Below are 23,916 nucleotides of genomic sequence, written 5' to 3'. Positions count from 1 at the left end.
AAAACACACAAGACTACAAAAGCATGCAGAAAAGAGCTACACAGTCAGTAATGACGGAAAGGAAATACTTTATAAATTCATGCATGTTGCTAAGATGTGCAAACAGATTTTCCAAGGTATTTACCCACCTAAAAGACGTCAGTAGGTGCCTAATGAACTTTGGGAAAAAGTGGATGCAAAGCCTTGCTACCCAACTTCCAGGTAAAACACTTTTAAAGTTGTTTCTAAATGAAATCAAAGCAGTTTATATGCACAGAAATTTTAGAAAATGCCTTCATTCCTCAGAGCAAACATCACAATTCCTTTGAATACACACCGTGCACGACAGCATTACAGCACTTCATAGATTAGCTTGAAAAAGCCAAAATAAAATAAAACAAAAAAAAAACTCCCCCAGAAAAAAAAAAAATCAACATTTTCCACATTCATACAATTTATTACAAAACTTGAATGAAAATTAGTGTTATGGTATATAAAAAATTGAGTACATGCCATCGCTCAGCTGACAGAAATGCCTGTGACAATTGTTGCCATCAATACTTGAGACCCTCAGCCAGACCCTCAGAGCAGCACACGAGCCGTGGTGTGTGCAGCGTTCATGGACAGTAAGGCACACGAGTCAGAACAGTCAGCTTTGCTGTACCACTGCTGGAGCATCAGCGCTTTGGACATTTTCTCATACAACCACACGAATGCAAATCACCAGAGATGAAGCTCCAAAAGTAACAAAAGCAGAGAGAAAGTTCTGAAAAACTGATATGATACATAATGACTTAAAATGGCAGGTGAAAGTTATGATACTGTGCAAACACACGTTTTACTGTAAACAGGCCACAAAGTCTTAGTATTAACCACGAAACTGTTCAGAACAACCTATCAGATACATGATTAACTCCTTAAACCCACCACAGTGACTAGTCCATACAGAGTACTCTTATCAGCTTCTGATAAAAAGATATAGGAAGGATAATAAACCCACATTTATAAGTATGAAGACAGCATTACCAAAAGAATCAAAAAAAGATACACTGTAAGTTGAATAACATTGGATATATAAAACAAGCCGTTTTACAACACGTTCTTCAGACTTTGTGTTTGTTTTAGCAGGTCTTGGTCTGTGGCATCCAGCTTTTGCATTTGAACGGTCCCATTCGGGCAAAGAAAACAGAGCACCCATCCACTTAGAGACCCGTTTGCTGCTGGGGACAAAATGGAAAACAAAGAGCATTAGAAAGGACAAACTGTCAGCACTGTCAGAGCATTTGGGGCAGCCTGAGTCCCTCCAAGGAAAGCAGCATAATCCAGGGAACAAGGAGCGACAGTCCCTGCATCACAGGGACCTACCTGCCTGAGAATGAGATCAGCTGAGCAGCCTGGCCCCAGATGTTTATCACAAATGTCTAATCAGAGCTAATAAATGAGAACTTATTTTTAGCTACATACTTTGTTAAGCACCACCCCCCTCTCTGCCTGCAAGAACACCAGAAGTGTGTTACAGCTCATCTCCAAAGCACTGCCCACCAGGCACCACCTCGCCTGTGACGGAGGCAGCACTGCTGCTGGAGCACAAACCACCCGACAACAGGGCTCCAGGGGAGCAGCAAGGCTGCTGTCATGCACCAACACTCCTGTGACACTGCTTAGGTAAAACAGGAAAGAAGATTTTTTTTCCCAGCATTTGTACAGCAGTACTCCTATGGCTGAAAAAAAGGGATACCAGTCTGTACTTTCAAAAGTATCTTCCAGTTTTGGAATTTCTACAGTTACTTGCCAATCAAAAAGGCTGCTACAAAGAAAGCAGAATTCCAGCTTTCCCTGAAAATCGGGTCTTGCTTAGGAAGATGTGTCAGATTTGGAACTCAGGGAAACACCTCAAATTCTCCAGTCCCAAAAATACTCATTCCTTACAGGAAAAAATAGCTTAAACATTCATCTGGATAGAGAAAAAGAAATATCTTAGAAAACAGTGTTGTGTCAACTCACTTATAAAATACAGTGCAACACTCATCCAGACTACACCTGGGATAAGGAGCAAGGAAAGCTGCCAACAGGGTGCATTGCTCTTGGCCATTCTCACTATGGGGATTCTGCTCAATGCACAATTCCTGCACCTTGTGAGAAGTCCATCACTTCCCATAACACCTAAAACAAGCAAGCCAGCAGTAAGGCTTTAAAGCCAGAGTCCATAAACTGCTAAGCAAATTCAAAATTAACTGTTGTGCTACACTGCTGCTTCGAGTATGAAAGAGAAACTTGATTTCTGCCACTGCCTGCCCAGCTCCAATCTGCTCCAGGTACCTCCAGAGGAAACCGTGCCTGGTGTGTCAGACTCACAAAAAGACTGGAATTTCCAGTAAATGTGAAGGCTGGGGTTATAGGCACAGCTGTGCACTGATGTTTCCAGCATCAGCTACACGACACCCACATTTATGTGGTCATGGAACACACTTGGGTGTTGGCAAAGGATGTTTGTAGAGTTTTAGTGTGGATTTGTTTCACTGCTCTTGCTTCCTCATCTCCTTGTGAGACAATATTTCATGATGCAATTCGGTTGGTATCGTTCTCGACAAGTTTGATCTGCATCTTTCTTAGACCAACCTTACAGTCCCCCATGCTCCTTTCACCAACACAGCGTTAATAAATGCCTCCAGCTGCAAAGTGAATTCATCCCATCCTTTAAGAGAGAGGCTACATTTCTCCAGTGTGCCATTAAAACAAGACTTTCTCAGTGAGCAGTGTAACCAGCAAGCACTACGTACACCTGCTCCCTGAAGCACTTGGTCACACTGCTCAGAGTCTGGTATTTTAAACATTTCAAAAACCTGGGAAGGAATGGGTTTGCCTCCCCCTCGGCTGTTTCCAAGAACATAACTACAATGCAGGGCAACTTGACATCTCTACGTGTTCATTTCTGAATTCCCAAGGAGAGAAATTTGCTTTCTAAGCAGCTACAGTTTCTCACTGACCTAAATTGTTTTTCTTCAAGTAGCACCCATTTTATGTTGTAGGTGCACCCCTCTGAGTGTCCCATCATCAGCAGGAACTTTGGGAAATGGCATCTTCCCACAAGGCAGAGGAGTACTGGACAGCACCAGTGCCTGCTGTGAGGTAGTTTTGACTCATTGTTACCTGCACCCCAAACGTTTTGAATTTCTGCTATTTCAGTCACCCTCTGTTGACTTCACTGCTTCAGGTTTGTTCCCTTTCCTTTGCTGGTCTGCACAAGCCCTTGTGCTTCCCCATAGCAAATGTCATCACCGAGTTCACAGGCAGTGACAAACCCAGCCTCTGAACTGCTTTCTAAAGATCAGCAGTGAGATATGCTGATATTGATAGCCATGAGTCACACACAAATATCAGGCTCCAAGTTTCAAAACTGTAAATGTTCCTCTGTTTCTTCAGCAAAAGGTGTCTCTGAAGCATTTTCAGGTTCCCCATGATACCACCTCAGGCTTTGGCACAGAACTGGTAGGTCTGTGTACCCATCCCTCGGGCACACTAAATGCCCAAGAACTCTGGAAGCAAGCCAGAAGCCATCATTCAATCAGCCCATGCATCCAGGAGCTGCAGTGGATACAGCAGTGTGTCACTGGCATAGAGGAAGAGGTGGAACATGTCACTTGTAACACGCCTGGGCAATCAAGGCTCTAAGAGGCAGAGTGCCAGGTGCCACTGCACATATGCCCAAGAACTGGGAATGCCACTGCAGCCACCACACTGGGGATTTCATCCTTCCCAAGGCATCCACACACTACTGAAAGCAAATAAACATCACTCCATTCACCCCTGACAACAACAATTGCTCTCAAGTCTGTTCTCTAAAGGAGACAACCCCTGGTGTCAGCCCATCAGTGCAGGGTTTGCTCAACAGCTCCACAGTCAGAAGAGCTGGAGCACAATGGTGCCCTCCTGCTCTAGTTTCTAAGCCAGAGAAACATCCACTGGCAGTGCCAGGCAGTTGTTCCAAATATTACAAATTTGCCCAAGCTTCACATTCTCCAGGTTCTCAATTTCAGCTGCCAAAAACTACAGCATGATCTCTATTCCCTCAAATGACATTTCTCATCAGATCAATTCAGCATTCAGCAGCATCGTTTGAAGGCTGGTTGCTATGACAATGCTTTTGTGTTGTTCTGTTAAATGATGTCAATTCATTGTCAGAAAGAAGGAGCTGTTTAGTGTCTTCAGCACTGTTCTTATCAAGAATCAGTTTTAGCAAGCTCAGGAGGCTTTAAAATAGTTGTGGAAATTACAACCTATACTAAAAGAATTTTCAACATCCTACAGATATTTTAAGTGCAAGATGCTTGGGTTTCTTTTTCATATGAGCATATTTCCCTAACTATAACTACATTTCCAGATGGCTGTATTAGCTCTCCATAGCCTGGCTATTGTCACTGGCTTGTCCCAGTGTGATCTTGACGTTGAGTGAAGACAACAAACCAGATCTGTAAGAATAATGAGAGGAAAACAGATTGCAAAGAGATACACTTTCAGAAACAGAAAGGGAAAAGGAAGAAATATCCACCAACAACCACTTAATTTGATAAAATAATTCCAGCTTTTCATAATAATCGCTCATCTGAGATGGACAAGTTCAGGAACTAGTCAATATGCTCCTGGAATTACTGCAGGCTTATTTCAAAAGCATTTTGTATTGGAGTACTCAAATAAAATTAAGCCTGTTTTACGTTTTGGTAACTTATTCCCCCTTCCATCTTTCTCTTCAAACCTTTATTTGAACTGTCAAGTATAAGAAGCTTCGACCCTTTAGAGCAGTCTTGTGCTTTAGAAGAAAAAAATCTGAAAAAGATTAGTAAGGTGAATCTATCAAAAGTTAGGGTAAAAAAAAATTGTTACTGCTTATTCCAAGAATATTTTGGTGTCCAGCTGTGCTCTCATTGCCTGCTACAATCTCCTCCATGGCACTGTCTGTACACAGAAGCTATGAAATGTTTAGAGCAAACAGATAAAAGGGCAGGTCAGCACCCCTGTTAGGCTGCACTCAAAGATCTCATTCAGCACCCTCTGTGTTCACAGGTCTTTGCCAAAGCTGCAGATGGGAACAGGAGTGACCAGAGTGCCACAATCACCTTCCCTTCCCACCTCTGACCCAGGCTCCACCAGCGCTCGTCCTCCTTCCCTGTCAGGATTCTGCTTCTCCAGAGCAGGAGATCTGTCCGTCCATCCATCCCTCTGGAAACCTGGGGCACGTTCCCTGTGTGTGATCTTTGCCTCTGTCACCCTCCTCGTACCTCAGCCTTGAGAGCAAAGGAGACTGCTGGAAGGAAATTCTCCCTTTGCCCTCCCCATAAACCCTTTAAAGCTGCCCCTGTTCAAAAGGGATCAGGCAAACCAGACCTTCCAGTCATCCCATCTGTGCAGCACCTCATGGGAATACAGACTTGTCAGGCTTTTTGGCAAGGTTTTGAGCTTAACACTTTTTAATCATTCTGCAATGCCAGACTCCTTATAGAAAACCCCAAAGCATCCAGCAATCTCCTCCCCACCCCAAAATACATCTGAAACTAGAAGTGTGTATTTCACATACTTGGATATCAGCACATTTCATTACCCTACTGCTTATTCTCCAGCTCTCATCTCTGAAGGTTTTTACACCATACTTCTCTTTTCCCAAAATACCTGAAAACATCTTTATATCTGGGCTTTATGTAGGGGAAAATATTTTAAGGGACTTTTGAATAAAATAAAAAAATATGTATGTATCCAAAATAAAAAGGAGTGAAAATAGTAAATTTTATATAAACTGTCTATAGAGTCACATATTTTTCGCAGTATAAGGATAAGTAAGGGTGCAAAAGAGCAACTGGAGAAGAGACTGTGGATTCAGTAGCAGAGCTGATCCTTTAAAGTTGTCGTAAAACTAGAACCCAAGAGATGTTCAAGATAAGCTGTGATAGAACAAAAAGATTGATATCAAGTATATTTAAATTTGTTGTCAGTTTGGTTCTGTTAACCACTGTGTTAATTACAAGTTTCCTGGTTTCTCTAGAAATAGTGAGTTAAATAAAATACAGCAAATAAATCTGATGGGAATGCTGGAGGTTGAACTCGTCATTCCTCCTGAACTGCAAAGTCACTTAACATGCATGAGAGAAACCTGCCTAAGGGTAAGTTCTGGGTGAGGATTCACTTCAACATGCTGCCAGGATCATATAGCAACACCCTGGCTCAGCAGGACTGCAACTGCAGTTCTGACTGTGCATACTGGCCAATAACTTACAGCAGCAGCATCTCAAGGGTAACAAAAAATAAGTTCAAAACTCTTTCCTGAAAGCAATCTGTCAAACATGATTTCCACAGCAGCTGCAGAAATGGAGCTCAGCGAATTCCAAAGAAACAGCAGGACCTCCATGTATGAAGATCTCATTCAAATCCTTCCCAAATTTGTCCCCACTCGGTATTTCAGACCAATTAACTTCCTCGAGATTCAGTTCCAACTGAATCACAACAAGATCCTGGGAACAGTTAAATCTGCAAATCTCCCCTGCTTAGCACCCTCAGTGGTCCAAGCTGCACTCCAGGTCAGCAGTGTGAGGTACCCACAGGGTAACACTGCCCTGGGCACACCAGCATGGCCTGAACTCTGTTTGCTTCCGTAGCCATGGCTGCAAACTCAGCCTGGGACAAACTCTGCTCCAGGTCAGCTTTATAAATACCATAGCCAGTACTGCAGAAGCTGTGACACACAGGGAATCTGGGGCCATCACTGGCTAGCCATCAGTGGGAATACTACATCCCATCAGCCCCCAGAGCCTGATTTCACAGCAAAGCCAGCATCTAGGAACTCAAGACAGAACTCTGAATGCATTTGCACCATTTGCCATCCTCTGCTCTGCAAACGACTATGGACAAGGTTATTACACCTACAGTGGGTTTTTTCTGACTGAATACGAGTGTAAAGGTGCCATGTGATTAAAATTGATTTGTAAGTTGCACAAAGAATTGAGCTCCTTTGCAAAAAACAGTACCAACCATTTACACTGCACTAGCTGTCCTGCAGCAAACAGCCATTGCTGTGCTCAGAGTTTGGCCATGTGATGACAAAAAAAGTCACCATGAAAACTTGGAACCTTCAGTTCAGACTGAAACACTTCCCAGTATTGAACAGGCTCCTGCCCAGGGAATGAGGGCTGTGTCAGACACTGCTCCTGCACACACTGCATGGTCAGCCACAAAATTATCCTCAGGGTTTAAATTCCAACTCTGGGAAAGCACATCTTAGATGGAAGTTGGAAAACATGATGTGAAGACTCCTCTATCTTCAACAGTTGGAACTGTGACAGTAAGAAACCTGAGACTGCATTACTTCTTTCCCTTAACTACTTCACTCAAAGATCACAGTGAACTTACCAGTAAAACCATCAACTTCTGCTTAAATCAGAATCCAGTGAATAAGTTTATTTCTTAAACTTTTTTTTCTTCTTTATGTAAACAGGAAGACTGAAGGTTCAAATAAAGGCAACAAAAAATCTCCTTATTTTAGGCTTGGAATGTTGGCAGCTGCCACGAGGTCATAAGGGATAATATAATCCATTTTATTCAAGCTTTACATTCCACAAGACCAGCAATCACAACTAGAGTATTAAGCTGAAGTATTAAGCAACAAGACTCCTCATATCCTTCTGTTTTTCCTTCTTGCATTTAAAAGAAGAATTATATCAGAAGGGCTGCATTCTGAAGAAAGAATTAATATTTGCTACAAGAATTTTTTTCTTTGCTCGCTCTGATCCCACCTCATACATCACACACACCACCAAGGGAGTCTGTACTCACTGCACATGACCAGCTCGTAAAATTCTGTTTGGTTCTTTGAGAAAACTGTTATAAATGCAGCAGCCTGCATACCCCAAAACACCCTAACTTTTGTTTACATAGAAACAAATCAATTTTCTGAGCAGCTTGTGCTAACAGAAACAAAGCCACATGATTCAAAAATAAGGCACTGAGGATAAGCATTTACAGGTCTTAAAAACAGCTGCAAAGGTAACATTTGCACAGATCTTTTCCAGTCTACCCAGAACCACTCATTTCTCCTCTGTAAGTACTGTGAAAGCAAGTCCAAAGTGCAAAATTAACAAGAACCACTGTGAAAGTCTAATGTAAGAGGAGGAAACAAGTGAGAAGAGCAATACCTGATGCATCCAGGTGTCAAACACCTTAGTCATCCCCGGGCTTCATCCTCATCTGGGCTTGCATCTGGGCAATCATCTCCTGCATGCGGCGCAGCTGCAACACAGACACACCCACTGTTTAAAGCACGGCAGGAGGAGGCCAAAAATCCAGGAGACCATACATCTTTTTCCTCCATGGTAGAATGCAGATCCTGTTTTCTTCCTCACAAGCTCGAAATGTTCAATAATTCACATAATTGAATACTTTGGTTTTCCCCATCTCACACTCTTCAGTTCATTACATCTAACTTTCACAGAAGAATACTTATAATGAAAATTAAGCTATAAAGTCCAAATCTTTTGTTGTTTACAGACCTGTAAATCTCCATTTAATCTGCAGTAAGAAAGGCATGTCCTTTTGGCGTGCAGACATGCACCTGAGTGAGCTGAAGCAGCTTTGCTCTGATACAAGTGCTCAAAGCACAAAACCATGCAAGAACACTCAGCCTTTGGCTATCAAAGAACTCTGCAAATTTTTAGCAACGGGAACAGCTGAACATGCAGCCAGGATTTAAAAACTACTACAAAAGAGAAACAGAAAGATGTTTATAAAATTTGAAAAGCCAGACTAAACATATAAAGAACCAATATTTTTTACATCTAAACGATGATTTTTCATGGAAATAATTGTTTTCTTAAGGCATTTTCTTATAACACTTATAAGTTAGTTTCCATCTCATAAAAGGCCAGTTATACATAATGGGGTTTTTTTGTTTGGTTGGTTGGGTTTTGGGGTTTTTTTAAAATAACATTAATTGGAACAAATGTTCCTAAGAAAGAAGAAAGATCACTAATACAGATTTTCAAAATGTATATGCAAATACCTCTAATTTGGTTTACAAATGACTGGTACTTCCTTCCAAATGCAGGTGGGGAAGCTTCACATACAGAACTACAAATGTCCCATGTTACAAACTGGGAAGGAAATAGGCTCCTATTTCCATGCACATTGTATAAAGTATGAGTCTATCTCAAATTGGAGGTCATGTAAAAATCTGAGGCTTGTATAGCAAGTTGTCATCTTATTGAAGTAGAGAATTGCTTTCAGTTATTTGCAAGGAGGTTGGGGGAATTCTAACTCAAAACACAGTGTTTAAACAATCATACTGTACTTTCATCCAGCGAACCACATTAACTATTGTGACACTCATTACTGCATCAGATTCAATACAAAAGAATCTGAGACAAATACTTGATTGCATGTACATGGTGTTGAGCTGTTGGTTTGGGCTGTTTGAAAAAAAAAAAAACAACAAAAAAACAACCACAAAACAAGAAAAACCAGAAAGAAACATCACAGAACAGAAAAAATAAATTGCAGGTGCCCACATCACTTTTCCTTGCCTGGTCTCAGATACAGATTTAGGAAATGGTAAGAAACTGAAGATTAACTAAGGAGTAAAAAACAGATTGCAGCATAGCCAGCAGTAACAGAGCTTGCCCAGAACTAGCTGGCTTATGTACTTATCCTCTTGCTGCAGCACAGGGTTCAGGAGAGGCTAATTCAGGTTCCTGTGACTGCAGCAGAGATGCCCTCTGACAAAAGGAGATTCACACAGCAACAGCATGAGATACAGCTAAGTCTGCAAGGATTATTATAAACCCATCTACATCTTTCTGCTAAATACTCAAACCAAAAAGCTCCTGATCAGAAAGATGGCATAATGCTGCAGGAAGGAGGAAAAAAAAGCAGAAAGTTTCAGAAGTGAGAGCTGCATTGATTCCATGATACAATAAAAAAAGAAGTTTCAAAGATCCATCTGTAAAAATGTAAGACACCTGGTCTTTTGAACTGCCTCTCTGTAGATTTACCAGCAGAACAGAACTAGCTTTTTGGAAGCTCTCCTACTTGAGCTTTCCCAAGAGCACTCCAAGCAGAGCCATGAAACATTCCCAAAATAGCCACCCAACGGTAATGACAGGGGAAGATATTGCTGCCCAAGTACTATGGGGACTGCTCAAACACAGAACTCTGCTAATAGCCAGCATCACTGTAGGACTTAAATACAGCACTGAGACTTGCATTTTCTTAACCTTCATGGATAAAAATCTGCCCATACCATGAGAGAAATCAGATGCTGCACAGGACACAAATGTAGGCAGCACAAAAGCCCCATGAGACCTACTCTGCTCTAACATTAATATTGTAACAAGATTGTCCTTTTCCATTCTCATGGGGAGTTTTTGAGACCTACTGGTGAAGTCTCAGTCTCGTCCATTAGCTAAGTAATGGCAAGTTTCTGAAGCTATTTCAGTGTAATTCAGTAGAAAAACTTCCAGGCACAAAGCCTGTGAAAAAAACTAAGCAAAACCAGGCACACTGTTGTCTCCTATGGCCATTGGGAGATAAGTTTCTTTTCCATAAGGAAAGCTGGCAAAAAAAAAAAAAAGAAAAAAGAAGAACAGAAAGGTACTCAAGCACACCTTTTTTTCACTGCATCCTGGGCTGCATCAGCATTTTGATCTGGTTTTCACTGAGCATTTGCTATGCAAATAATGGTTGCTTTTTGCTGTGAGACTGTGGCTCTCAAGCTCTAATCAAACTTACAACTACCAGTTTCACAACAGTATTCTCAGCAGACAGCCTGTGAGCAACGATAGTTACCACAGCAAAACCTGGTCCCATAACTACAGGACTGCAGTGCTGAACTCAGGGAGGATGCACACCTTGGGCAGGACATGGTTTGCACAGCAGGAATCCTGGCAGCTCAGGAGTGGAGTTAAAAAAAGAGAATCCAGCTGTATTGTGCTCAAGTGGTAACAATTCCTCAAGTAGAGGATGGGCCATAAGAGCTGTTCCTCCACATCACAGTACACACCAAAAGCAGCTCATGTTCACCTTACTGGATCTCCTGCACAGACAGAAACAACTCTGCTATTAATAGAGGAGAATGTAAAGAATCACACCAAAGACTGGCACTGATGTCACATCCACATCTGTGTTCCCTTTGCTGTTGGGGACTGCAAGCATCAAGGCCATAAAATGACTTTGATCTTGCTCAGCAGCAACTCCTCTCACTTGTAAGAGCAGCATTAATACATTCACATTCAGGCCCTGAAGAACAGATGCTACAACATGACAGCATAGGGCCAATGCACACCATGGAAAGGAAGCCAGGAAATAATGTTTGGAGATCTGGTAAAACAAATCGTTCCTGTGAGTTCTCAGATAACAAAAGGCAAAAGAATAAACTTAACCTTGACATAAACACCTCTTAATTTACTCATGTCAGGACTAAAATTTAGTTCAAACTGTCATGTAACTACTGCAGCAACACAGAAAGGAAACAAACATTTAAAATAAGAGTTAAAAATGAACCATGCACCTCCTCAAAGGTATCCGTGCCCCTCACAGGAATCACGGATACACAGCCTTCAGTAGCACTTGTGCTGTCTCTTCACATAAAAGTTTCCACATTATCTTTCAAGAAAATACTTTCACATGTCCCTGCACTTCCAGGCAGTGACCTGCACACACTCCTCACACCCTCACCTCCCCCAGGCCACTGCTGTGCCCTCTCTGACTCCCACACTGACCCAGAGCTCCTCATCTCAGCTGCCAAAGGGTTAAACACACTCACAAAGGGGAAGGACAGGAGCAAACAATTTCAGCAGTGTGGTTCCTTCTACCACACTCAGCCCAGTGCTGAGCAACTGCACTGGAAGCAGTGGAGAGAAGATTTGCCCAAAAGCCTCAGAATAGCTCACTGGAGAAACCAGAGAAAGCTCAGTCCTTGCTGTTTTCATGTACTCACAGCCCAACTGTTTTCTGGAAGAACTACCTCTCGAAACTTTGAAAGGTTTTTATTACGAGATGTTTTCAGAGTAGGAATAATAGGGCACAAAACTACACACTTTAACTTTGTGCCCATTTGCACTACAACATGAAAATAATCTGTATTGCATCTTTACAGTAAGGAACATGAGTATCTTTATTCTTATTTTCACTTCCCATCTCAGAAAAACAGGTCATCACTTGCAAATGAGCAAAATCACAAGAAGATGAGCAGTAAATCCAAAATGACAGATTAGCAGTTCCAGACTGCTGAACTGGGGACCACATCCTTTGGCATAATAAAAGATCATTTAGCAAAAGTGATGCCTTGATAAAGATGGTCCTGGCACTTGCCCAAGCATTCATTCCTTCCAAGGTTATATAAACCTCACAAAACTGTAAATAGAACTGCAAGCACCGTTACTGATGGGAATGCAAAACAGGAGGGGAAATGGATATTTGTTTTCTCTGTGAAGGCCATGGAATGCAAGCCCATTTCCTCTGTGCCTCTTTCCTCCACAGATTTTTCCCAGTCTGAACCTTAGGGATGATTTCGAGATGAAGGGACTTCATACCAGCTTATCTACAGAGGATTCAGCAAAGCCTCTTGATCTCCTTGGGACAGCAGAATGCAGAAGTTAAAATGTATTTGTTTTTTCAAGTTCTAACCTAATCCTCTGCGACTTCAGCAGCAATTATTCAGAGATGATTAGCCGCAGAGGAAACTCCCAAAGACTGTCCTCCAAGAAATTCAAAATTTCACCCCTTTAGCCATGTTACATAAAAGACACATTCCATATTATATATGTATATACATTTAAAACTCTATCTATACATTCAGACAGAGTGGTCAGAATAGACTAGTATATAATAATGTGCCTGCCCTACCATGAGTTTCCAGAGGAAATGGTTATAGGAGAATTTTTTGAGACATAAATCTTAAAATAAATAGTTCTAAAGGATACCCAAGTTTCTACTTAACTATTAGACATGTATGATTTATAAAGTTCAAATAACAGGAGAAACAGCCATGACTTAAAATCTCTAAGTCTACTGCCTGAATCTCGGAAGCACTAAGGAGAAAAAAGAAAACCAAAAAGCATTTTCCCAAAGTGCTCCTGAGAGTGTCCAGGCCCCTGGACTGCGGGACAGCTGCTGGGGCTGCTGCTCTGCACACCCAGCAGGCACAGGAGGCACTGACTGGGCACACAACACTGCACAGCTCCCACTCCTGGGGGGGCACAGCCAGCCCAGGGCTCGTGCTGCTGGAATGGAGTCATACAGGGATAAATACACAGCTCATTCAATCTGCACTAATTCATATCATTAAATATGGTGATAATGAGCCGCTTCTGCGTTTCCTTTTAGGAACATTTCTGCTATTTATGTCAATATGCCATGGTTAGCCAATAGCTAAGCAGGGTTAGCTATTTTTAAATATGGATGCTATAAAGGAAGAAGGAAATGCACAGACCAAAGCAACATCATTTCAAAAATTTCCATGTATGGGAGTCATTCTTTCACCTCAGAAACACACAAAACTGCTTGCAGCTCTTTATTTCTTACTCCAAATCACTGCACATACGCAATGCTCTTTTAAATCACACCTTCCTGCATTTATGGACTTGGATCCAAGCTGAATTGCGTAAAAGAAGGATAAACACTAAAAAAAAAACACTATCTTGCAATTGGCAGAAAGCCTTCAGTTTTCACATTGCAAGCAATTATAAGCACTGGCAATGTACTCCTTGAATTTAAATACTGGGCTAAAAGTTTGAGTCTTTACAACTTTAGCATAAAAATACTAAGTTGAAAAGCCTAGCAATAACTTGGAACCAGAGTGAGAAACCAGAGTTTGGAAACACCAAATCCATATGTTGAAGATGCAACAGAAATACTATTAAGTCAGGATTAAGATGAAAAAATATTCACATTTATTTTATCATGGAAGTTTTGAGACCCAACAGCCTTTTTCTACTCCATAGCCACAAGCCATAAAAAGAAATGTACTGGTAACATGCTTGCAGTGAGTACCTGCAGATCTGAAATGACCTCAGACTGTCAGTCTGTCCCAACACACTGTTTAAAGCAGCACACGTAGCTGACAAACATAAACTGATTTCAATACTTAAAATAGCAAATATTCTTATGGAAAATTAGCACAGGAATGGGAAGTGATAAATATCCTGCCTAGCGCCAAGAGTCCACGGGCCAGCTGCCACCCACAGTGCCCCTGACTCTGACCCAAACTCTGCCTGGGCAGCTCCCCTGTCCTGCTCTGGGCTGTTCCACAGCTCCAGCTGCACACACAGACACTGCAGCACAGCATGTTACATCAAAGAACAGCTTCACAGGTTCCCTCTTACCTCAGCCTCCTTCTGCTGCAGGATTCTGTCCTTGTCTACCACTTCCTCTTCAACAGGCCTAGTGAAGAAAAGAATGCATTGATAGTATAAAACACAGAACTAAAAACCTCTAAGAACAGATTTAAGGGTCATATTTCAATTAATGTAACGTTAAAAAAGGCTACATGTCTCTGCACAGGGGAAATTGGGACATTCTTAAACTCATGCTTCCCTTTTGTAAAAGGTCATCTTTACCTCACCAGCTCCTGCTATCCACTCTCCATTTCTTAAAATTCCATTTTTTCACTGCTATACGGATTTTTTTGCAATTTAATGAAGAGATTTCCCCCACTATCTATCCATGGTACAAAAATCAAACCAATAAAAAGCTGCGTAGGTCATTTCCTTTTCTCTTTAAGATCAAAATGCTTTGCTGAATACTTAAAGAACAAGTGGAGTATGGACCAGTTACTATCCATAAAGATGCAGGAAAGGTACATGCATTTTTTTTTCAGTAAGTTGCCAAGGACAAAAATCTTACCAGGAAGAAAAAAAAAAAAATAAACTCCATAAAACCAACAGACATTATCAGAAAATTCTGATTGGTCAAAACTTCTCTCTTCAGCTATATATGCAGGAGCAAGAGAACAGCCACCATGGCAGTCCTGCAGTAACTGGAGCAGCAGTGTCCTACCTGATCAGGTAAGCTGGGGCCTATTTAAATGTGCCCACTCGTGTTTACTTCCTCCAAGCAGACATCATTTAATAAAAACCTACCTTGCCTGCAGCCCACTGCACAGAGAAAAGGGAATGGGTACAGAACAAGCAGCCATTTGTAAGCACAGCACCCTGCTGTGCATTACTCTCTTCCAGAAGTGTTTCATACAAGTTTCAGTAATTCCATAGATTGGAATCTCATGAGAAACAACCAGGGATTAGCTGGGAGGAAGAGCAAGTGCAATGTCCCAGTGGAAGAAGGGACTCCCAGCAGCACACACGTACTTGCCAGTGCGTTTGAGCCGCTCCGAGCGGAAGTTCTCGTAGTGCAAGTCTTGGGTCACCTCCTGCAGGTCCTGCATGTGTGTTCTGGAACAGGCAAAGGGCCATTGAACACTGTCCATCTCATCAAAGGAAAGAAAATCACCCCTTTTATCTTCTATTTCTGTTTTATCCAATGGATGCATTTCCCAGAGAAGTAAACCCTTACAGAGCCAGCCTGCCATAGAGCCACCAGAGCTCCCTGGTCTTTAATTCACAGCTAAGTGCCCCCAGCATTGTTCTTCCCAGACCCAAAGCACACTGTCCTTCTCTCAGCCACTGCTTTAGGTGACTTGTTTACACCAGTCTTTGCAGCATTAACAACCTTGCAAAGACAGTTATTCAGAAAAATCCTGTAATTCCTGAAGTATGTTATGAATCTGAAGTGCTGTTAAGTATAATTTGTAACAGAACTAGGTGGAGCTGCTTGGCTCACACAACAGCTGACATTGCCTAACGCCTTCCAATCGTCAGGGAAGAGGAAAACCCGTTTGCTCCCAGTGCCCAGCAGAGGGCAATCCCTGCCCAGCCAGACTGACTTGGGAACGACACAATGGAATTCCATGTCCAACAACAGCAGAACATCGTTTATAAAAAAAATCCCTGGAAGCCATTTACGCAGGCAGAATACCCGTATCAGCTAAAATCAGAAAGGGGCGGGGCACCACATCTAACAAAGCACTTCCTGCACTGCCAGGAAAATTGCACTTTGCTTTTAAGAATACTTTTCACTTGGAAAAATATTTTAAAAGCCTCCCTGCCCACCGACTGCACCATAACAAAACTTCAACTGAAAAGTAAAGCCACCAAATCAGTTCCCATAAAGGCATAAACCCACATATATCTGGCAATGTAAAATACAGAAAATATTTTCTGAAGTCGGAGATCAGAGGGTACAGCAGCCCAACAAGCTGCAGGGGACTAAAATGTCACTCTGCACTGCCATGAGAACCAGTTTTGAGTTAAGGATTCCTGCTGTTGTAAGTGCAGTCACTGTCACAGTGACGTCAGCCCCAGAGAGGGGACCATTGTCCCGTTACTCACACGAGCATCGTGCGCAGCTTGAGGAAATCGTTGTGCTCTGGATTTTCAACCTCCACAACTCCCCAGGGATACAGGCGGCCTCTGATTTTTTTCCCCTTCACCTCAATTAGTTGATTGGATCCAATAACAGCAAAGGGAATGCTTGCCTAGTTGAGACAGAAAAACAAGTTACTGGTTTGATTTCTGGCCGGTTGATTTCTGTACTTTTGTTTTTTTTTTAAAGAAAGCACAAAGCCTTAAATAACAGACAGGAGAGAGGGGAAAGAAATGTTACAAATGCTCTCTGCTAAAACCCTTCCCCATCAGAAAAGCAATAAATCCTATTCTAGGCAAGGCAACCTCTCCCAATGAACACCTGTAGCTCTGTGAGGCTCAGTTGTGTGAGCAGAGGCCCAGAAGGAAATGACGCTGTGCTCTGGGAACACCTGACTGTTCCAGCACAGTCTGGGCACGATGTGTCATCTGCCACAGCCAGCATGGAGAACAGCCAACACAAACACACTGCACACACAGACTGCAGGAGCTGGAGAGAGAATTGCAGATACATTCTTCAAGCACCTTTGCAAATACCACAGCACAGAGAGGAAATTACTGCAGTAAAACCTTTATTATCTCATCTAACAGGAGGAAAGTTGTTAATCAGTACAGCAACCATAACACACACTCTCTCCCTGCTTGCTGAAACGTTTGAGTCAGAACACAGACTGCAAATTATAGTTCCTGGTGAACACTGGCTTTTCCCTTAGAAGAGAAGAGAAAGTCACAATACTACCTTTGGAATTCTGATGAAACAGGGATTGGAATAATAAGGATTATAATTCAGAGTCAATATCCAAAGATAACTGGAATTTTCAACACCTTGTAAAAGTACCCTTAGGCATATTGTAGATTGAAGAACTACTGCAGCAAAATAATAAATTAGGAGGGAAACTTGCCTTTAAAACTCTAGTTTGCTCTTTAAACTCCTCATCTTCATCAGAATCTGCATCAGGGAGCTGATAAATCCTAATGCCGTGTTCAGAAATCTCATCCAGAACCTGAAAGTTTACAAAAAAGGAAGAATAGTAAATTCTTATTTTATGAAGAGGTATTCAGTTAAAAACATCTATCATTGATTTACTAGTCTGTCACAAATAGGCACCTGATTCAGTGTCCAAAGTACCAAATAACACAGGCTTAAAGATTTTTTTAAAAGGCACAAAAGATAAATGCATTTTTAGAAAACATAGCAAGTAAATCATTACAAAATGCCAGAAGATTCACATGGCACATAATACAGAGCAGACAAAAGCAAAGTGAGGTTATATGAAGGAAGAATAAAAGCAACGAACTTGGAGAAGGGATTCATTAGTTACAGCATCAAAACCACTCAGCCCATGCCACAGTATATTTTTGTGCATTTAATGTGTACAAAAATTTAAAAGACAGCTTGTATTGCCTCTTCAATCAAAAGAGACAAAAGCTCATTATCTACTTAAAACTGGAGAAAGTCATTAAAAATCCACTAAGAAAAAACCTGTTCCTAAACAGTTTTCTTTATTGTCACTAATGTCTGAGATTTACATAAAAACACTGTATCCATATTCCTGTGTACATTCTTTTCCTAATGAAATCACCACAGGGGTGAGCAGCCAAAATAACTCTGGGCCTTGGGCAGTTTCAAAAGGTGGCACAAGTCAATCCTTTCTTCAGAACTGAAGAGAATGTTTCTGCTGCCACACTGCTGAAAACATGACAGTCAGCTCGTGTCCCTGCACCAAACACACTGACAAGAGTTTCTCCCAGTGAAGGGTATGAGGAGAGCAGAAAAGGTGGACTCTGCAAACTTCCTAGAGGAGTTTTCCCTAACGAGCTGCTACTGGAACCCCCAGACAGCCCCTGACCCAAGCAGCTGCACTACTGCACTAATGGACTCAGAGAGAGGACAAACTTTGGGAAAATCAGGGAGGGCTTTGAGGTCATTGTAAAAATATTCAGAAAAGTCTGTGTAAGCACTTGTGATGCCACTACTACACATATGACTGGAGATTAACTCAATAACACAAGTACAAGCAGACTTCAAACAGATGAGAGCTCTTAATGAGCTTCTCTGGCTGTTGTTGGGTTCCTCCATCCTCTGTCGTGATGGCAACCAACAGCTACAGTATAAATGAAACTTGTCCAACCAGAATGTGATTATCAAACAGCTGTTTAAAATCAAACAATTCTCCAGACCGTTAGAAGAGGAAAGACCACGTCTGAAGCACAGCTATTCCCCTGACAGTGTTTTCCTGCCAGGTATACAAACATCCCCCGCACTCAATAAAATATCATGAGCCCCCACCTACACAGACAGCAGCATTTTTTAAAGCAGAAAGAAATTTGGGAATAAGTGTTGCCAAGAAGCAATTAACAGCTACATTGACACAATGGCATTTAACTCAATGCACGTTGTTACTTTCTGCAAAATGGAAGAGAACTAAATTGTCACCAAATGATAATAAAAGATGCACAGCTGGGACAGGTGGGGCAGTGCTGCAGTGTGATGCCTTCAAGCTGCATAAAACAAGAAAGCACATTTAACCTGGCTGAGATCTTGAAGATAAAATGCAAGTGAAACAATAACGGGAAAGCCAACAGCAAGGGGTGCTAGAATAATATATTACAGCTGTTAAACCTAGTGCTTTCCTGAAAGGAAAAAGAATTGCAATAAAAACAAACTGTATTTTATGGGCCTAACAATGAAACAGCATTTTGCTTCTTCAAATCTGAATTTTTATTGGCCTCGGAGGATTCTGTGTTCTTAAAGATTAGCCTTCCCATGGGAAATTAAAAAAGAAAAAGTCAAAATATTAGTTCCCCTCTCATGAAGTCATTCTTTTGAGCATGTTTCCTTAGCAGCCTTGCATGGCACAGCTTGTGAAACTGTCTTGCATTTCTTCCCACTCAAGAGTTTTAAAAAATAACTTTGAATTCCAGAAAGACCAAACAGGAATTACTCCAAGCTGGGTTTCCTCTGCAAGCACCATAAGCTAATCTTGCTGCTCAGTCCACAGCGGCAAAACAAAAACATTTGCCCTCAGATTGACGGCCAAATGGCAGAAACATCTAAAAAGGGACGGCTGGAGCTGCGTCAGCACAGCAGCTTTTGATTCCTAGGCTTGATTAGAGGCTCTGCTGGCCAAGATGCCTTGAGTTAGAACAATATACAGTAGCTGTGACTTTCAAAGCTTTGGAACCACATTATACATTTGACTTAATATAAACTCAGTTTGCAGAGTGACCTTTGCCAGCAGTATAAAAATAATGAAAACTTGTTTACCTGTTTCCTAACCACTCCCTCACACTACATCCAACTCGCTGCACTCAGACAATGCATAAATGTGGTGTCCATATGCCCAAGGTAAGACTGTTTTAAAGATCAGTTAGTTAAAAGTAACTTTGTTCAAAGTAGGAAGAGCTGGACATGGATTAGCACTGAATATGGTCACAAGAAGTTGCCTTCAAATCAATCTGTTCATCACAGGATATGTACAGTGGGATTCATCTCCATCTTCCACAATAAATGCACACCGTAAACCCTCAATCTAACATTACTTCCAGAAGTGTACTGAAAAATAAGCAATTCCCAATTCATATGGGAAATGTAAAATGTTTGTTTGCACTACTGCCATGTTTTAGCTAAAATCCAGTGTTAACAACACAGAGAAGCGACTGTCAAACAGCACGTCCACCATGCTGGGCTTGACCCTAAGACAAATCATCCAGCAGCAGATAAAAAGAGCACAGATAGGAGCCCCCAAAAATTACAGCAAGTATTGAAACCTAGCAAGACTATGTTCCTCTTCATTTAACCTAAGAACTGCTTTTGTGAAAGATGACTGTAGTTAGAACCTATTTTATTCAGTTTACTTTACATATTTGAACTGTTGAAGCAGAACATTCAAATTCCCTGTGAATTATACTGGAAATTATTAATGTTCCACTTAAATGCCTCCTTAGAATCTTTCAACACCATTCTGGTCCCAAGTGCTGAACTAACAAGTAAGCACCTATGAAAACTGAGCTGGAGTTCCCTGCTGAAAGACCAAATACAGTTTCTTCATAAAAAGTAGCAGCTCTGCAAACAATATTACTGTGAGATACAAATCTTTCACCAAGTCGGTACAGCCACAGAAAAAGAGAGGCAAAAACCCAGCATAATCAGCCACATTTCTGCTTTATTACTTCCCTATGACTTCTTTCAATTTGCACACAGTGCACCTGTCATCTCCTTACAGCATTTGTGGAGGAACACAATAGAAGCTCAAGAGCCTGGACAGAATTTCTCCCAGCAAGACCTAGAGGTCCTTTTTATCTCAACAAATGGACTGTTTTTAATTTCCTTCCTCTTTTCACCTTGTTCCCCATATGCTGGTCCCTTCTCTATAAATACCTCTCCCCCCCTTCAGTGGATGTTTGTCTTTGCAGACAAGGTTCATTCAGTCACAACTGTCCCCACTTTTAACTTCCTCAGATAGAGGGTTTATTCCATTTCTTGGGCAAGTTTTCTGCCATCACTGAGCTTTATACAAACACAACAGCAATGCTGAACTGCAGTTGTTTACAAGCCCATACAAACCATGCTCACACCTGTCACCGTGGCACTGGTTCACCCAAAAGAGCCCCAAACAAATCCACTAACTTAGGGTGAATTCAGATCATGTGCTGTTTTGCAGGCATGATTTTAACTATACTATTTTTCCAGTTAAATGGAACTGTAGTCCCCCTTCAAGAAAACAGAAAAGCACTCCCACAGGAAAACCCCTGGAATAAAGATCCAATAACATTCTAAAGGACCCTGGGAAGCCAGAGGATCACAAAACAACTGTCATGAAAAGGTAATATAGAAGATTAAGATGTAATCTTACCATGAAAAGGTTTACTCTGGTGTAAAATACAGACTGCATTTTAGAAGTACTAATTATCTCTACACTGCTCAAGGGGTAAGTTATTAAAGTCGTACAAATTCACAGGATTGCAGGGTTCAAATCTGTTAAGACTTCACAAATTAATGCACTGGGTCTGAATCAACTGATAAAGCACATCAGACTCCAGGGAAGATTTCCCACCTCACACTTCCTGAACATTATGTCCTTGGCCAATATCATTCACCCCTCTTTAGTCTGAAATGACTTTCTGTGGCTTTAACACGGGTTGCTCTGTTCTCATGACCAGTGTTAGACCTACTCTTCTCTTCAGCCTCTCTCTCTCCTTCAGTGTCAGCGTGTCAGCCTTGGCAATCACAGGCACAATGTTGACTTTTCCATGAAGGGCCTTCATGAACTCTACATCTAATGGCTTCAGCCTGCCAACAAATAGGAGAAAAAAAGATTTAAAAAAGGCATGGAGTTTTGTGTTGTTTGCTTTTTTAACAGACCAAACGTATTAAAGACTATTTATTTCAAGTGTCTACATAAACAGTATCTCCATAACAAATTAAGTCAGAGCCCTTTGCTTATCACCTTGGTCGTGTAAAGCTTTAGTTGTAATTAAAATTGTCACTATAAGATAAATTGCATATTAAAAGTGCTTATGTTTCTGTGAGACAAACAATATTAACACTGACTCATTTAAAACAATATTAAAAGTCAAAAAGGGGACAAAGCAGAGGAGTGCATTAATCCCCAAAAGACCATTTTAATTGCATTGGCTTACTGACAGGCTGGGAAGCAACTCAATTAACAGCTAAGTTACCAGTTCAGGTAATGAACAGACTTATGAACAAGCTATAATACCCTAAAAAACCTAAGTTCCAGGGTGTTTTCTTACCCATGCCCAAAAGGAGAGATGAAGTAAAAGCAGCAGTGGACTCTGTTGTCTATGATGTGGCGCCTGTTCAGGCCACTCTCGTCGTGCAGGTACCGCTCAAACTGGTTGTCGATGTACTGGATAATTGTTTTGAAGCTGTGGGATAGGAGGGGAGAGAGAGGCATCTTACATCAGCTTTAAAATAATGAAAGAAGAATTGTGAAAAGATAAGAACAGGAGGAGAATCACACTTTTATTAAAAACATTTCTGTTACAAAAAATTCAACTTCCTAGCATTGTACCTAGTACTGAGGAAAAACATTTTGATAATGTCAAAAGATATTTCCCTACTTCTGCCTAGAGCCACTGTGTTCACTGGATAAAAAGTTCCAGTGCAAGCTCAGAAAAAAGCACTCAGTGCTGAGACAACAGAGACAGGAACAGAAGACCAAGGATTTTTCTGCCTTTTTTTCTGGGGGCAGGGGGTGAGGATTTGGTTTTAAACCAGCTGACAAATGACATATCCTGGATATCCTCTCCATTTACAACCCTGACCCTAGAACCAGGTTTCTATAGTTACCTATGAAAATTCTGGTATTCTAGTCTGTTTAAATACAAATACATTTGCAAGTCATGCGCTCAAGCATCACATGATTTATTAAGCTATTTTTGTTACCTTACAGAATCCTTTTCTGTTGACAAAGAAAAGTAATTCCTACTTAGTTGAAGGCAATTTAAAATATTCCCTACAAAGAAGTAAAGGAACACAAAATCTGATTACACTGACTATTGAGATACAAAGAGCAGTGACTAGAGAGCGAAAACACAACGCATTACTAAGAAGATGATTTTAAGCTATTCCAGAGCATGCAGACACCTGCAAACATCATTAATACAAAAGCACACTTTATATTAAATACTGCAGGGGAAGGGAAATGAACACACAGATGTAGATAAGATTAGGCAAATGATTGTGTGTCATGAACATGTCTTAAACTACTTGGGGAAAAACTAGAGAGCTTGACTTGAAAAACTAGAGAGCTTGACTTGAAAAATAGGATCATCCATATTTCTGTTGCTGAAAAAGCACCAATTTGACCAAGACATTTAAGGGGGAAACACACAAGAGAATAGAAGAAAAATCAGTGATCTGGCAAATGAACCCAGAATGCTGGCAAATATTTCAACAGGCAACAGTCAACCCAGCGCTGCACGGCTGTAAAGATGATAAACAAAAGGAATAAGAATGATGGAAGAGGTCCTGGAGGGAATTTGATTTTCCAGAGTTGAGTAAGCTTTTGGATGGAGAAGGAATAAATCCATAGCAGCACATATATATATATATAGATATAGATATATAGATATAGATATAGATATATATAGATAGATATATATATATACACACACACACATTTACATCTTTGCGAGATCTGGCTGTTCTAAGTCATACTGGGGGACAACACAGCAAAACATGGAATTTACGGGGTTTTGACCTTAGTGCTGCTCTTTTAAAAGCCTGCATCTTGATACCTAAACGGGTTGGAATACAACAACATGGCTTATGTTCCTGTTGATCTTTGATACTTCTCCTCTTAGCTGGTAAAAGGTAATGAGACTGAAGACATACAGGTCAGAAACCAAGCACTAACAATGGGAAAGAACTATCACACATTTCTCTGGCAATATCACTGGTTTACGTGCAGCTCTCTAGCTCTAACAGCTATAATTTTCCCCATAAATATGGTGTCAG

General features: G+C 41.1%; 1 protein-coding gene across 5 annotated transcripts in view; it reads right to left on the bottom strand.

The window, feature by feature from the left end:
• Nucleotides 1-259: 259 nt before the first annotated feature.
• LOC108497673 (septin-2) overlaps nucleotides 260-23,916 on the bottom strand; it is a 35,589-nt gene continuing 11,932 nt past the window's right edge. For 4 of the 5 annotated variants that reach the window (XM_017815516.1, XM_017815518.1, XM_017815515.1 and 1 more), the window contains exons 6-13: nucleotides 22,188-22,322; nucleotides 21,606-21,723; nucleotides 17,333-17,434; nucleotides 16,398-16,543; nucleotides 15,318-15,401; nucleotides 14,337-14,394; nucleotides 8,157-8,250; nucleotides 260-1,199 (exon numbers count right to left, since the gene is read on the bottom strand). In XM_017815516.1, the coding sequence (XP_017671005.1) occupies nucleotides 8,182-8,250; nucleotides 14,337-14,394; nucleotides 15,318-15,401; nucleotides 16,398-16,543; nucleotides 17,333-17,434; nucleotides 21,606-21,723; nucleotides 22,188-22,322 (712 nt within the window). In that variant the 3' untranslated portion in view covers nucleotides 260-1,199; nucleotides 8,157-8,181. The remainder of the gene's footprint in view (nucleotides 1,200-8,156; nucleotides 8,251-14,336; nucleotides 14,395-15,317; nucleotides 15,402-16,397; nucleotides 16,544-17,332; nucleotides 17,435-21,605; nucleotides 21,724-22,187; nucleotides 22,323-23,916) is intronic. The other variant, XM_017815520.1, reaches the window with a different exon arrangement.

Source organism: Lepidothrix coronata, unplaced genomic scaffold, assembly GCF_001604755.1.
Source record: "Lepidothrix coronata isolate B3197 unplaced genomic scaffold, Lepidothrix_coronata-1.0 Scaffold51, whole genome shotgun sequence".
In the NCBI taxonomy this organism is placed as follows: domain Eukaryota; kingdom Metazoa; phylum Chordata; class Aves; order Passeriformes; family Pipridae; genus Lepidothrix; species Lepidothrix coronata.
Note: the sequence above shows the minus strand (reverse complement) of the source record. Positions and strands in the feature narration are given on the sequence as shown.